We start from the raw sequence: 14896 nt of genomic DNA on the forward strand, positions 1-14896 counted from the left end.
ATACTCCCGCCTCCCATGCAAATCCACAAATAGCCTCATTCTCTCCTTTCTCATCACTCCCTAACAAAATTAAACTTTCTTTCTTTTCTACACTTTTCTTCTTCTTTTATTCTTCTTTTATTTTTCTCATCTCTCTCTCTATAGAGATTACTGTCATTGTGAAACTCATCCATGGCGATTCCTCCAATGGTCCCACCACCAGCTTCCCTCTACATAGGGGACCTTCATTCGGACGTGTCTGATGGACAACTCTTTGATGCGTTTTCTGGTGTCGGACCCCTCGGGTCTGTTCGAGTCTGTAGAGACTCCATTTCTGGACGCTCCCTTGGATATGGATATGTTAACTACATTGCCCCTCTTGATGGTAACTTTCTTCTTTTTCTTCTTCTCTTTGCATTCCCATTTTGGGTTTCTTTTGATTCTGTTTAATCTTTTAGTTCTTTCATTGATTTCCATTTTTGGGCTTCTTTTGATTCTTTGCTTCTGTTTAATTTCTTTCAGTGATTTCCATTTTGGGATTCTTTGCTTCTGTTTAATCTTTAAGTTCTTTCAGTGATTTACATTTTGGGCTTCTTTTGATTCTTTTTCTTCTTTTTTTTTAAGTTCTTCCATTGATTTCCATTTTGGGTTTCTTTTGATTCTTTGATTCTGTTTAAGTTCTTTCGGTGATTTTTATTTTGGGCTTCTTTTGCTTCTTTGGTTCTGTTTAATCTTTAAGTTTTTTCAGTGATTTGTATTTTGGGGTTCTTCTGATTCTTTGCTACTGTTCAATCTTTTAGTTCTTTCGATGATTTTCATTTTGTGCTTCTTTTGATTCTTTTCTCTTTCTTGAGTCTTCTTTTTTTTCTTCTCATTGCATTCCCTTCTTCCCCGATTGGAAATTTTTTATTCTTTTTCTTCTTCTCAATTGCATTCCCTTCTTGGATTGGAAATTTTTTATTTTTTCCTTAGGTTTCGGTATTCCATCTCATTGCTACTGTTTAATCTTTTAGTTCTTTCATTGATTTTCCATTTGGGGCCTCTTTTGATTTTTTCCTACCATTGAATCTTTTATTTCCTTCAATGATTTCCATTTTGGGCTTCTTTTGATTCTCTTACTGCTTAACCTTTCTTTCAATGATTTCCATTTTGGGTTTCCTTTTATTCTCTTACTGCCTAATCTTTCTTTCAATGATTTCCATTTTGAGTTTCTTTTGATTCTTTCCTACTGTTTAATCTTTTATTTCCTTCAATGATTTCCATTTTGGGCTTCTTTGATTCTCCTACTGTTTAATCTTTCTTTCAATGATTTCCATTTTGGACTTCTTTTGATTCTTTCCTACTGTTTAATCTTTTAGTTCGATTTCAATTTTGGGCTTGTTTTGATTCTTTCTCTTTCTTGGGTTTTTCTTTCTTTTTCTTTCTGATAGCAACCAAGGCAATCGAGAAGCTGAATCACACTCCATTGAATGGGAAAGTGATAAGAATCATGTGGTCGCATCGAGACCCGGATTCAAGAAAGAGCGGAATTGGGAATCTGTTTGTGAAGGTATATGATTTCTTATTTGTTTTCCTCTGTTTCTTTCTTTTTTCATTCCCTAGTTTGAGGGAATTGGGTTGGAATTTCATCTGGGTTTTGGATATTATATGTAGAATTTGGATGAATCAATCGACAACGTGAAGCTTCAAGATATGTTCTCAAAGTTCGGGAGCATTTTGTCTTGCAAAGTTGTTATGTCTCAGGATAGCAAGAGTCAAGGGTATGGATTTGTCCAGTTTGAATCAGAGGAATCCGCTACTGCCGCCATTGAACACCTTAATGGCTCCATGGTTCGAGACAAGCAAATGTATGCTCACCTTCTTAATCTTTCATTCTCTTTCATCTTCGAAATACTATGCAAGATTTGCTATTCTTGTTTCTATTGTTAGTTTAGGTCCTTTAGATCTTGTAATTGCTTCATTATCCAATTCATACTTCTGAAATTGGTTTCTGAATTATTCTTGAAACTATATTCTTTCTCAAATTTCCTTTACTTTTTGTGTATTCAATTCTCACATATTTTCTTGCTCCTATTTGACTTTATATTTTTTTTGCTTTTTATTATCATTTTTGTATGATGTAGATATGTTGGCAATTTCATGAAAAAGAGCGAACGGATGTTACCAAGTCCCGATGCTAAGTATACCAATTTGTACATGAAGAATCTTGATGTGGATGTCACAGAAGAACTTCTTCAGGAGAAGTTTTCTGAGTTTGGGAAAATTACTAACCTTGTTATTGCAAAAGAAAACGATGGAAAATCAAGGGGATTCGGGTTTGTAAATTTTGAAGGCCCAGATGATGCCAAAAAGGCAATGGAGGCGATGAATGGAGTGCAAATTGGTAAGCCTCGAAATCACATGTTGCAAACTGATCCACTGGTTTTCTTCTTAGAAATGTTGAATACCACGGTAGCCTTCCTGACTTTGGATTTCTCCTCAATGGTTGACCAAATAGGATCTAAGGCTATATATGTAGGGAGGGCTCAGAAGAGGGCTGAGCGCGAGCAAATTTTGCGTCGCCAATTTGAGGAAAGGCGTAATGAGCAAATGCAAAAATATAAGGTGATTCTTAACCCTTAATTTTCCTGGGATATTTAGATTTTCTCTCTCTTCGTTAAACTCCTTCTTTTCATGCTAATTAACTAGTTCTGTCTGTGCCAGGGTTCAAATGTATACATAAAGAACATTGATGATGAGGTTGATGATGATGATCTGCGAAAACATTTCAGTCAGTTTGGTGATATCACTTCGGTCAAACTAATGCGTGATGATAAAGGGATAAGTAAGGGGTTTGGATTTGTGTGCTTTTCGACTACAGAGGAAGCTAGCAAAGCTGTGAATTCTCTTCATGGTAACTCACAAAGTCACAATCACCACTGAAAATGTGCTATATGTTTATCTTTTCCACTTGCAATTTATCCTGTATTCGTGCTAACACGTCACAAAGTATACACAGATACACAGACATCTCTCTCTTTATCATATCATTAGGGTAAATGATGTGTTTATTAATATGTATTATAGGATATATGTTTCGTCGAAAACCTCTATATGTGGCAATAGCCCAAAGGAAAGACGAGAGGCGTGCTCAATTGCAGATTCAGTATGCACAGCGCATGACAGCATTAGCAGCTCCCTCAACTGCTGTTATCCCCGCCGGATATCCTCCAATTTACTACACTCAACCTGGTGTCGTTTCGCAGATTCCTCATAGGCAGGGTCTTATGTATCAACCCCTGGGTCTGAGACCTGGTTGGAGGGCCAATGGGTTTACTCCTCTGACGAGACCTGCTTTCCAATCCATGCCACTTCCTGTGGTATGCAACTTTATATTCTTCTATCAGTCATTGACATAAAATCCAATCAATTAGCCCATTTATTGTTATTTCCATTGCATCTGATGCTTAGCTTACATACTGAATGGGATTTTCTCTATAAAATTTTCCTCCTCAGATTCCAAATTCTCCTAGACAGCATAGGCAAAACAGAGGCCGAGTGAATGGGCATGTGCTTTCTCAGACAACTCAGTCAGTGAATTCTTTAAAAGATGCAGGCAACCAGCAGGTACTGCTGAATGACATTGATTTACTTTACCCACATCTCATTCGTACATGGATTTCGAGTTCATTTGTATGTGTGCACCCAAATTTTGAGTATAGATATTGGGAAATGATATCCCCCCACCCACACCCCAACAAAAAAAAAAAGAAAAAGAGAAAGAAAAGAGGTTCCTGTGAGAATGGTTTCACTGCTTGAGGATAAGTTCACCCCCTTAAAACGCTTTTCTTTGCCTTCAAAACTTAACGAATAATGTTAAAGGGGGGGATTTTATCCGTCAGGGGGGGGGGGGGGGGGGAGGGGGGGAATCATTCCGCTAGATATTTTATTCCAAATAAACCCATCTAGTGTTATCTTAAATGCATCACTGATGTTGTATTGTGCTAAAAAGATGTATTTTACCAAGGTGACACATTGAAATATCTAAACTTTTAAAGCTATGCTGGTGAAAGCCTCGGAGGTCCTTTCTAATTTTGCATGACATTTAAGCTGATCTTTGAAAAATGACAGAAATGCGCTCTTCATGATGAGATGCATGATTTTTCAGCAGCAGCTAATCAAGTCTAATCAAGAACACACATTTTGACCCCGTCTATGGCTTTCACCTCCATCACCAATAAGATTGGCTGCCACAATAACCTCCTCCTCTCTATTGACTATGTCATGATTGTTGATTTTGGCGTCATCCAGCCATTTCCTGGCCCAGATGATTGAATCCCAAATACCAAGAGACATTACAATTATGATTTTCTGCACACATTTTTCTTAGACAGTCATAGATGATTAGATCACAAATTAAATCATGCAGAATCTTATATCCAGAGACTGCAATACTGACTTTCTGCACTAATTTTCCCGATTCTTTCAATATTGTTTGGAAGTATCTACTATTATTCTGTGACGTAAAGGAAACAATTAACAAACTAAGCAAGAGATTCAAAGACTCATCCGTTGTACAGCTGCAAGTAAGGGAAACATTGACCCTTTTTATATCCGAGGAAGGATTGTCTTAGTTTTAAGCGTTTCTCATTTGCGTTAGTCTAAAAAAGACAAGGCAAAATAAGAACGCAAGTATGGAAAAAATTGATCCTTTTTATCCAAGGAAAGGATTATCATCATAGTGTTAAGCGTTTCTCAGTGGCATTCGCCTAAAAAAGATAAGGCAAAATAGGAATCTTTATGTGGTTGTTTCGAGAATGCCCAGGATTTTTCTATTTATTGAAATCTTGGGCATGCCCAAGATGTTAGAAATCCTTCTGTGGTTGTTTTGAGAAAAATCTTTCTGTTCCAACTTCCCAATCTTCTAGGTTTACCGCCAACTTGAATCTGTATGTGTAGCAGAGCTTTGAGAGTGTGGGAATGCCCAGGATTTTTCTATTTATTGAAATCTTGGGCATGCCCAAGATGTTAGAAATCCTTCTGTGGCTATTTTGAGAAAAATCTTTCTGTTCCAACTTCCCGATCTTCTAGGTTTAGTGCCAACTTGAATCTCTATGTGTAGCATAGCTTTGAGAGTGTGGGAATGCCCAGGATTTTTCTATTTATTGAAATCTTGGGCATGCCCAAGATGTTAGAAATCCTTCTGTGGTTGTTTTGAGAAAAATCTTTCTGTTCCAACTTCTCAATCTTCTAGGTTTAGTGCCAACTTGAATCTCTATGTGTAGCATAGCTTTGAGAGTGTGGACTAGAATATTCACTCGGTTAGTTTTGTAAACCTTCTTGTTTCGTTCATTTGGCACACATGAGTTTCCTTGGTTTTATCCAAGTTTCAGATTTGAAACTTGATAACAGTGAGGAACTAGATTTATGGAAATAACACTTGCAAATTTTCTACTTATCATTCAATGGAATGTTAGCATTTGGTTTGTTTGGTTTGGATTGTGCTTTAATCTTTATTGAGTTCACTGAGTGTAGTACCAAGAACATTGTGGAAAATAGATACACAGTGATGCCAATTAAAAGGGATTGATGGTGTCTGACCAATCATTATTATAATTTGCTTTTTCAAATTATGTTCTGTTGGTTAGTGGTCTGAGTTTTACATGGGTGTTGGCAGAAACATGCTTATTACAAAAATAAACGTACAGCACCCCAGTCATTTGCTTTTACATGAAACAAATCCCCAACATCATGCCCATATAATCTCAATCACATGCACAGTGACATAAGAAATAATTTCTTTGTAGGTAGTCAAAATTATAAAGAACTAAATCTACTAAAAATAAAATTTCATCACCTCAATTGAGACACTTCATGTATTTTGATTTTAATCGGGTTTAAATGACAAGAAAGTCATGTTTGTTGATGTATAGGTTACAGATTGTTGCTATGTTGATGTATAGGTTACAGATTGTAGCTAAACTAGGACAAAAAAGATTACTATATATGTGCAACTCATTCTTGTATTGTCAGTCATACTCAAAAGATAGATTGAACTGTTTCCACATCATAGAGTTAGACAGGTAAGACTACCATGAAGGTATTGAGTCTGCAATGAGTCTAAGAATTCGCCACTCTGTATTGACACTGACCAATTTTACTCTACATTTATTCACTTCAAAATATGCATTACTATGATACTTGCTATTGACATTTGTGACATCACAGAGTTAGACAGGTTTAACAACTCCCTAAGTCGATCATTGACTTGCCTTAGTCGAAATGGTTTTGGTCCTATACAATAGATCAGATACTCCTTTGCAAGTGAATAAAAAACACATTGCATCAATTCTTGATTTGCTCACGTCAACTCAGTTTTATCAAAAGTGAGTTTTTTATTTTTTATTTTTTTGAATGTTGAAAAGCTAAGGTGAGTTCTTGTCTGCCGAGTATTAGTTGATAAGGGTTGACCCAGAAACAATAATGGTTTAGCATGGATATGACATATATGATATATCACTTTATTGCTTAGGATTTGATTGTTGTAGTCGAGAGTTACATAAACAATAATGTTTATGTAAAATAATGCTGTAATGCAAACTATGCTTTTGTAAAACATAGAAAGTTAGTTGTCCTGTTTACATGTTTTGGTTCATTTGTTCTGATAAATGTACTTTGGTTGTGGTAGGGCTGGGATATGGTTGTTTTTAAAATAGTTATGAAGCAGGAGCACCTAGGGTGTATTATGTTGCATAACTATATAGTTAAAGGGAGATGATAAATTCGCACCCCCTGTAGGATGATTCGCACCCCTTTCACGTGAATTGATGTCAAAAAGCATAAAAAAGCATCAGACTTTTAACTCTTTTTGACGTCAGTTCACATGAAAGGGGCGTGAATCATCCTACAAGGGGTGCGAATTTATCGTCACCCAAGTTAAAATATCTTTGTCTGTTTTGTAAAGCATATAAATCTAATCTGTTTATAGAAACTTCAAATATCTAGATTTTGAAGAAGACAAGAACTACAAATAATATAAAATCGACCCAAAGGTTGTTTTGATGGATCCATGCTAGCAGTAGTTGACATCATGTGATGCAAACATTTCTTTGGAAAGATGACATCAAACTTTATTAAAACATACAGAAAGAAGCGTCAAGTTGATCCATTAATACAGGGTGGATGGAAGCTGTGAAACAACCAATTTCTCCAAAAGCTTAAGCTGTTGGAGAAGGCGTTATTTAATCTTTTATACTTTAACACTCCCCTGATGCATATAGTAGACCAAATAAGTGGCATATTTGCCCATTAGAATTTATTTACATGTTTTTAGTTTTCCATGTTATTTAGTTTCTAGAATTTTATTTTTCATGTTATTTTTAAGGATTTTATTTTCCATGGAATTTTATTTCCTCACGTGTGGCCCCTCCTTTTAGGGTTGGCCTACAGGCGCATATGTGGCCCCTCTTTTGGGTTGGCAGTTGGCCATTACATGAGTGGATTTTTTATATCAAGGAGTTTTGAACCCAGGGCAATTGCTCTGATTCCATGTGAAACAACCAATTTCTCCAAAAGCTTAAGCTGTTGGAGAAGGCGTTATGTAATCTTTCATACTTTTAACACACAGCCTCCCTATTAACAGAAGCAATATAGAAAAAAAAAAAAAAAACCTTTAAAATTACATGGTTGAAGATCAGCTCCTACCCACAAAGCCTCCCTATTAACACCCCCTTTAGTTAAACCATCAGCATTGATATTAATTCGTAGAAATGAAGCAAACTTCCATTGCAAAGAAGATAACCGAACAAGAAATTAACTAGAAAAGTTTAAAAGCATGCAAGTAGATGCTAGAATTATACAAATGAAACAAACCAATCACCACTACTGGTTTTGAGTCCTTCGTATTTACGATGGAGAAACGACGAAGGAGTGATGCGAACTATTTTCTTGAAAATAAATCAAACTTTATCGAAACAAAAAAAAGGGTGGTCAAGCTGATCTCTCATTAGGTGGACAAAAGAAGAAATGACAAACAAACAAAAATAGCAAAATAAAAATCCATCAAACTCATAGTTGAAGATCTCCTACCCGTAGACCCTCCTAATAGCCAAACCACCCACATTGATATTGTTGGTGGAAATGATACAAACTGCTTTTGCAAAGAAGATAACCAAACAAAACAAAGAAGGAGAGTTGAGAAGATAGTAAGTAGAGGGTGAAATTATAAAATAGAAATATAACCAATCACCACTATGTCTCTTGCTTGTGAGTAGTTTTGTTACAGATAAAGCCCAACTTTTCATAAGGTAACTTGACCTTCTACAATTAAAATTCAACTATTTTTCCTAAATCATACTAAAAAAATGTAACTGTAGTTTCCTATAAGAATCGGTTATCATAAATGAATGAAGAGGTGAAAATCAGTTATCATACAAATTTAGATTCACTCATGGAATTCAAATCGAAATCTCTAAGTTTTTATTTAAGCTCAAAACAATGCTTATAACTTGTGGTAGAATTATATATTGCTCGTGGTATACAATATACATTTTGATATAGAACATCGTATGAACTATTATTGTCTTATTGGTTAATACTTGGTTTACTCAAGAAGGAGTTCGATACATCTGACAAAAGTAACTTGCTACGTGGAATAATGTTTTATGTTTAATACTATTGTGATACTTCAATTGCTTGGTTTGGTGATTGGAAATCAGAGAAAGTAGTTGGAAACCCTTAGTCTGTAAGTGCTGGCTTCTTTTCTGACTCCGTGCTGGATTTTGAAGGAAAATAGCCATCCACTTTTTGTTCAAAAAAAATAACCTTATAGTTTTTGAAGGATTGGCTTTAGAGTCTCAAACATGGGTTTGAGTTATCATGTTCGGTGTCATGAAAGATTTTTTTCTTAATGGATTATACAATTTATTATCTTGGTCTTGTTAACATCAGATTTTTATTGGATTTTTTGAGCAATTAGTCTGCATAGAAGTATGGATTCATTCCAGATATTTGGATCCCACAACTATTAAGTGGGCATTGTTGAAGGACAAATTAGTTTCTTCGTGAGTAATAACTAAATCACTTACATGGGTGACAAAAGTGATAGTAAAATATAAGAATGTAATCCCTAAATTGCTATTAGGGAGTCTACCCATAACAATATCAAATTATATGTACATTTACTAACTGTAGTCCTTTTTGAGAATTGATGTCAATTAACCCAGCTTGCTCAATTTGTGTTGAACTCTACTTTCAAGAGCATGGGTGAACTTCTCAGCTAATTGGTATTTTATGCCTGGAAGGGGAGTATTGGTCTTCATTACGACTTCTCACCAATGAACTTTTATATTGTTTTTTCTAATGAAATATCGAATTAGTAATTGTATCTTAACTTGGTTGTCACCACGTATGTCCATAGGTAGTATGACTCCAATATAGTTGTTAGAGTTTTTAGCCAAATTATTTCACAATCTGTATCCTCTATAACTTTTTACTTTATTTTGGTACTATACATTGCTACAATGATTGTTCTTCCATTTCCATGAAAGATAATGTTACTTGCTCTCCCTTTTCCATGGAACTGGTTTACCACCTACAAAGGTGTAATAACCAAATATACACCCCTCCCTTTTATTAGGGAAGATTTGGCGTATTTGAGTATCCAATGTATATCCTTAAGATTATTGAATGCATAAATTGGATCAAAACTCCTTTCACCACTTGCGTTAGGTCACAACGATAGCAAGGTTAATGAGCTTACTAATGCAACCAATTACAAACACACCTAGGGAAATTGATAGAAATTGAGAACACGGCAACGAATATGAACTCAACTTGGGGAAGAAGCAAATCCCGCTGTGTCGAAATATGATGACTTTCCAAACAGTATAGAAGGTTTCCCCAACGTCTATTAGTGACCTCAGTTTGCGCATCTGTGGGTGATATGCACTAGAGTTATACAAGATAGTACCGATATCTGTATGAACTCAGCCTGGGGGGAAATACCAAATCCCATGTCAAACTATGAGGACCTACCCAAACCTACTAGAAACCTTAGTTTGCGCATTTGGGGGTGATATGCATTGGAGTACTACAAGATATTACCAATTTCTTCTGAAAAGTTATCCAAGAATGAATTTTCATCTCGATTGAATACTACATCCTCTGGTGCTCCATGTTAGCGACAATGTTCTTTGAAAAGCAAATCAGTAATGTATCACATCCAAGGTTTTAAATTTCCACTAAAACTGACACGAAACGACCATTATGTTTCCATTTCTATCCCCAACAAAGCACACGCCAAAACTAAAACCTTGAGCGTATTAGTAGTAACTATATTATATGTGCTACATAATTATATGCATTATGCATAATATTTATATGGATTGCATGTTAAATGTGGTATATACTGAATTATCTGACATGCGTGACATCACATAACACTAGTTGTTCAATGTTGTTAAACCATTATGGATGATTGTGCTACTTATATGATGGGTTTTAAGTGTGTATTTGCGTTAAATGTGGTATATACTGAATTATCTGACATGCGCGACATCACATAACACTAGTTGTTCAATGTTGTTAAACCATTATGGATGATTGTGCTACTTATATGATGGGTTTTAAGTGTGTATTTGCGCTTATTATAGCATTTCCAGAAGTTTCATCTTAAAATTCTTTCATTTGCATATGTTTCCATGCGTTTCCCTGATTTTATAGAATTTCTACTGAAATTTCCAATCGAACCAAAGTGTTGTCGTTTCAATGGCAACCGAAACCGTAACTGAAATTTAAAACCTTGCTCAATCCATTATACCTTGCTCGAAGTGTATATGCGATCTTTTTGGATCATTTCAAATAATTGCTCTTTTTTCTATCTTTTTGCACTCTCTATTGTCTCTTTTGGAATGTTCTATATTAGTGTCTTTTCAACTTTTCATGTTTCCTGATTTTACTTCTTACTATGATAGTTTTCCATGGCTTCTTATTTGGCTGATTTGGCATTTTTTTTATCATGAAATTAAACAACATAGAAAAAGGTTTGTGGTTTGGACGGGATAAGAAAGGACTCACTTACCCATCTATAAACATGAGATATGATTTCATAAACTTTCAGTGCACTACTTTCAGAGAAGCTCTAATTTTGATATTGCACACTTGATAAGACTGTTGTCATCCCTATAGACCTAGTTGTTAAAGCATCATCTATCTTGTACCACTTATTGTTCATCAAGTCACATGCATTATAGTGTATACTCGAGTCATTTTATCCTCCATTAAAATGCTATAACATACTGTAGCTTATAATTGGCAGCGAGTTGGACAGAATAAATATGTGCCCAATGGGCGGGTCCGTGACACGAGCAATGGATCTTCTATTCTATCTGCTGCTTCAAAGTCAGCCACCCAAGGGACAGAAATGTTGAGTAGCATGCTTGCTGCAGCTACCCCTCACCACCAGAAACAGATACTTGGCGAGCGTCTCTTCCCCCTCGTTAAGAAACATAAGGTGATTCTCTAACCCCTTCCCGGCCACAAACTTCACCCTTCTGGCCTATGTCACAAATATATCCGATATTTTCAAAATATAATGATTTTATAGCAACATTTTGGTAAAACGATAAAATCCTGAAATAATCCCAAGAATTTAAAATATGTAACGATATTTTCATTTATGCTATAATATCACAATAATTTTATTATAGTTTTTATTTTTTCTTAATATATATGTGATTTTATTTTTCTCGTTTTTTCCTGATATAAACCCGAAAAATAAAACAGATTTTATATCTCGAGATTTTCCCTTGCTGAGAAATTCTCAAGAATGATATTTGTGACTTATCTTCTGGCATTGCGCTTGCAAATTTCATTAATATGAGGGTGTATTTTTCCATTTCAGTTTGATCTTGCTGCGAAGATAACTGGAATGCTTTTGGAGATGGACAACTCCGAATTGCTACTTCTGTTGGAGTCGCCAGAATCATTGGCTGCCAAAGTGGAAGAAGCAGTACAAGTGCTTAAGATCACCAAGGCCAAAGTTGGTAATAAAGATTCTCTCCATCCCAATTACCTATCAGCCGAGGTTGCTGTCAACTGAAATAGTCATTTCTTTGGAGCATTTTTGAAGTTGAGGGTATCAATATCGTATGGTACACAGCTTATGTTTAGGGATTATAATTTTTTGTTAGCAAGCATTAGAAGTCGACCCATAACCTTTTCACATTTCTCTATTAAGTTTCTTTTTTGAACTGTTTCTCAGAGCTGTCACCGATTCTTTTGTTTGGGATTAAATGTTTAAGACGTTTGTGATAAACTCCGATGAGTGGTATGATAAGTGCTAATTACAGCAATGGTAAGAGAGGCTTGGAGACTTTTGAAATCAAATTGAGATATCTTTCATTTTCTTTTTTCATGCCCAGCATGAGGTGTTGAATAAGCATTTGTTGAAGGCAATGACTGAAAATGCAACCTTCAATCCTATTGCATGTCTGTGAGCATTTGAAGTTGGAAATAGGAGTTGCCATCGACATCTTATGGTATGCTTGCAATCTGAAGAAACATGAATTTTCCAAACAGGAGAGCCCCAATTGGCAAATATTTGGATTCACAACTTTGTGATGTTTTACATCCCAGTACGAGTCATTTGCTATTTTATAATAGTGACTTGCGAGTTACATCTGTGGTAGTTGGATGGGGTGGTTGTGAGTCCTACTCTATCTGAAAGTCATGAGTTGTGACTCTCACTCTATGAGTAAATGACTTGTGAGTGAATCAAGGGAATGGTTACAGAATTGCTTCCTTTGTATTTTCTCTGCGTAACATCCAGGTTGCAGAGGTGGAAACCTCACATGATGGAACAGTATGGTGTGAGGCAAAGATTTTCCTGCTGCTTGAGTGGTCTCTGCTTGATTTTGATGTGATATCAGTTTTAGTGAAAAATCCAATGCAATTCAGTTAACAATGGAGTGATATCAGTCAAGTTAATGAGTGAAATCCAAGGCAGTCCAGGAGATAAAACATATGCTGAAATGAGTATTAAAAAGATTATATATTTTTTAAATCCTATTCCTTCTTTGAGACCTTCCTACTTACTAACAACCATTAAGAAGTTGGCAAAGGAGTTGCCTCTTTCCTTGATATTCTCACTAGTATAATACAAATTGAAGGGTTAGGATCATCCTATGGAGAATCCCTATCTACATTGGGGACCGACAAATGAATGATTAAGATCACCCAAACAATGTTGGCCCCATTGCAAAAGGTGTTTGGCGGCTGATCTGTTGCACGTCAGACCAGCCACCTCGTGCATGGAAACAAAAGCTTGTCTTCATTCATGAGGTGGCTGGTCTGACATGCGACAGACCAGCCGCGAAATGCCTTCTGAGATGGACCCTAGCAAATCCCTTTATGTGTAGTTTTGTCATTTTGAAAATGATAATGGAGAAAACTAGCAATCGTCTTTTTTAGGGACTCTTTGGCAATAATTTTCTAAAAGCAGGACATTTTTTAATAATACACAATTCTTAGGGACGTTTGAGCATCTATTTTGCGAAAGATGGACTAATTGGAAAAAAAATACATTTGATATTCCATACATGCTAAATTATGGGTATAATCGGCTTGTAAAATTTTCAATCTATGATAAACAAGGCATGCGATAAATACAACTCTATTTCACTACTTATTTTAATAAACTTTTTTGGTTTTCATGAGATTAAGCGCATGTTTGGCAACCATAAAAAACAAATTCATTGAGTTTTACCTTAGCCTCCTTAAGGGCACGTTTGGCCGCCATGAATTGTTTTTCATGATAAATCGTATGAAGGTGAAAGTGGCTAAAAATCAGGAAACCCAATACTGGAAACTAGTGTCTCCTGTGATGAGATTGAGGAGTGGCAAATAATCAGGAAACATTCCATCGGATTTTTTCCAGTGTTTTTTTTTTCTTTTTTTGGGAAAAATACAGATACCCCCTCAACTATGGCCAAATTCCACTTCTAATCCCGTGCTTTCGAAGTTACCAAAGACACCCCTACACTATCTATGGATTTTTTTAACATGACGGAGTGAACGGAGAGGAGGAAATGACTATAATTCCCTCGTCTTCCCCAACTAAAAATTAGGATTTTCATGCCTGAAAATTAGGGCTTGATTCAAATCCTTGTTTATTTATCAGCACAAGCCCTCGATGTAGGGGTTTCATTTGTCTTCATTCACATCATTATCATGCTTTGCACAGAAAACCTAATATTTTAGATCATTTTTTTTTTTTGTTAAAATGTGGGGTTTGATGTAGCAATGGAGTGGGGTTTCATTGTCTGTGGTGGAGGTGACGGTGGTGGCAGGAGATGGCGATGACGGCGGTGGCCGGAGATGGCAGTGGCGGTGGCCGCATGTGGCGACGATAGTGGTGGGAAATGGCGTAACCCTGGTCCCTCTCCATATAGCTCAAAACCAGTGACGAGGGTATTTCTGTCCTTAAAATATTAACCATAGTTAGTTTTAGTCATTCCGCCAGGTTAAACTAACGGACCGTCAACGGAGGGGGTTTACTTAAAAATGTCAGAATGTTGAGGGGGTGTCTTTGGTACCTTCGAGACCACGGAGTTAGAAGTGGAATGTGGCCATAGTTGAGGGGGTGTATCTATATTTTTCCCTTTTTTTTCCTACTTACACCCTCATCTCCAAAGGGAAGCCAAATGTGCCCTCTCTCTCTCTCTCTCTCTCTCTCGCTCTCTCTCTCTCAACACATGCACTTAATCTGGTCGCATCTACCTCAGGGGCCCAACAAATGAACGGTTTGGATCACCAAGAAAATGTGGGCCCCACTATTTTCTTGTTTCCCGTTGTCGTGTCATCTGTGTGGGTGGTTGGACCAATATTTCATACCAAACAAGTATAGATATGATAAAAAACACTCCCCACAAGACATTCA

The 14896-nt window shown here is 36.3% G+C and overlaps 1 protein-coding gene across 1 annotated transcript; it reads left to right on the forward strand.

The window, feature by feature from the left end:
• Positions 1 to 12379, forward strand: LOC143875693 (polyadenylate-binding protein 7-like). The gene is made up of 10 exons (XM_077377296.1): positions 1 to 364; positions 1410 to 1528; positions 1633 to 1826; positions 2103 to 2362; positions 2477 to 2583; positions 2683 to 2872; positions 3046 to 3338; positions 3475 to 3585; positions 11276 to 11470; positions 11861 to 12379. The coding sequence occupies exons 1-10, from the start codon at positions 172 to 174 to the stop codon at positions 12056 to 12058; spliced, it is 1860 nt and encodes a 619-aa protein (XP_077233411.1). The 5' UTR covers positions 1 to 171; the 3' UTR covers positions 12059 to 12379.
• The last annotated feature ends 2517 nt before the right edge of the window (positions 12380 to 14896 follow it).

Source organism: Tasmannia lanceolata, unplaced genomic scaffold (assembly GCF_043159265.1).
Source record: "Tasmannia lanceolata isolate RefF3 unplaced genomic scaffold, GAP_Taslan_0.1 ptg000004l, whole genome shotgun sequence".
Lineage (NCBI taxonomy): Eukaryota > Viridiplantae > Streptophyta > Magnoliopsida > Canellales > Winteraceae > Tasmannia > Tasmannia lanceolata.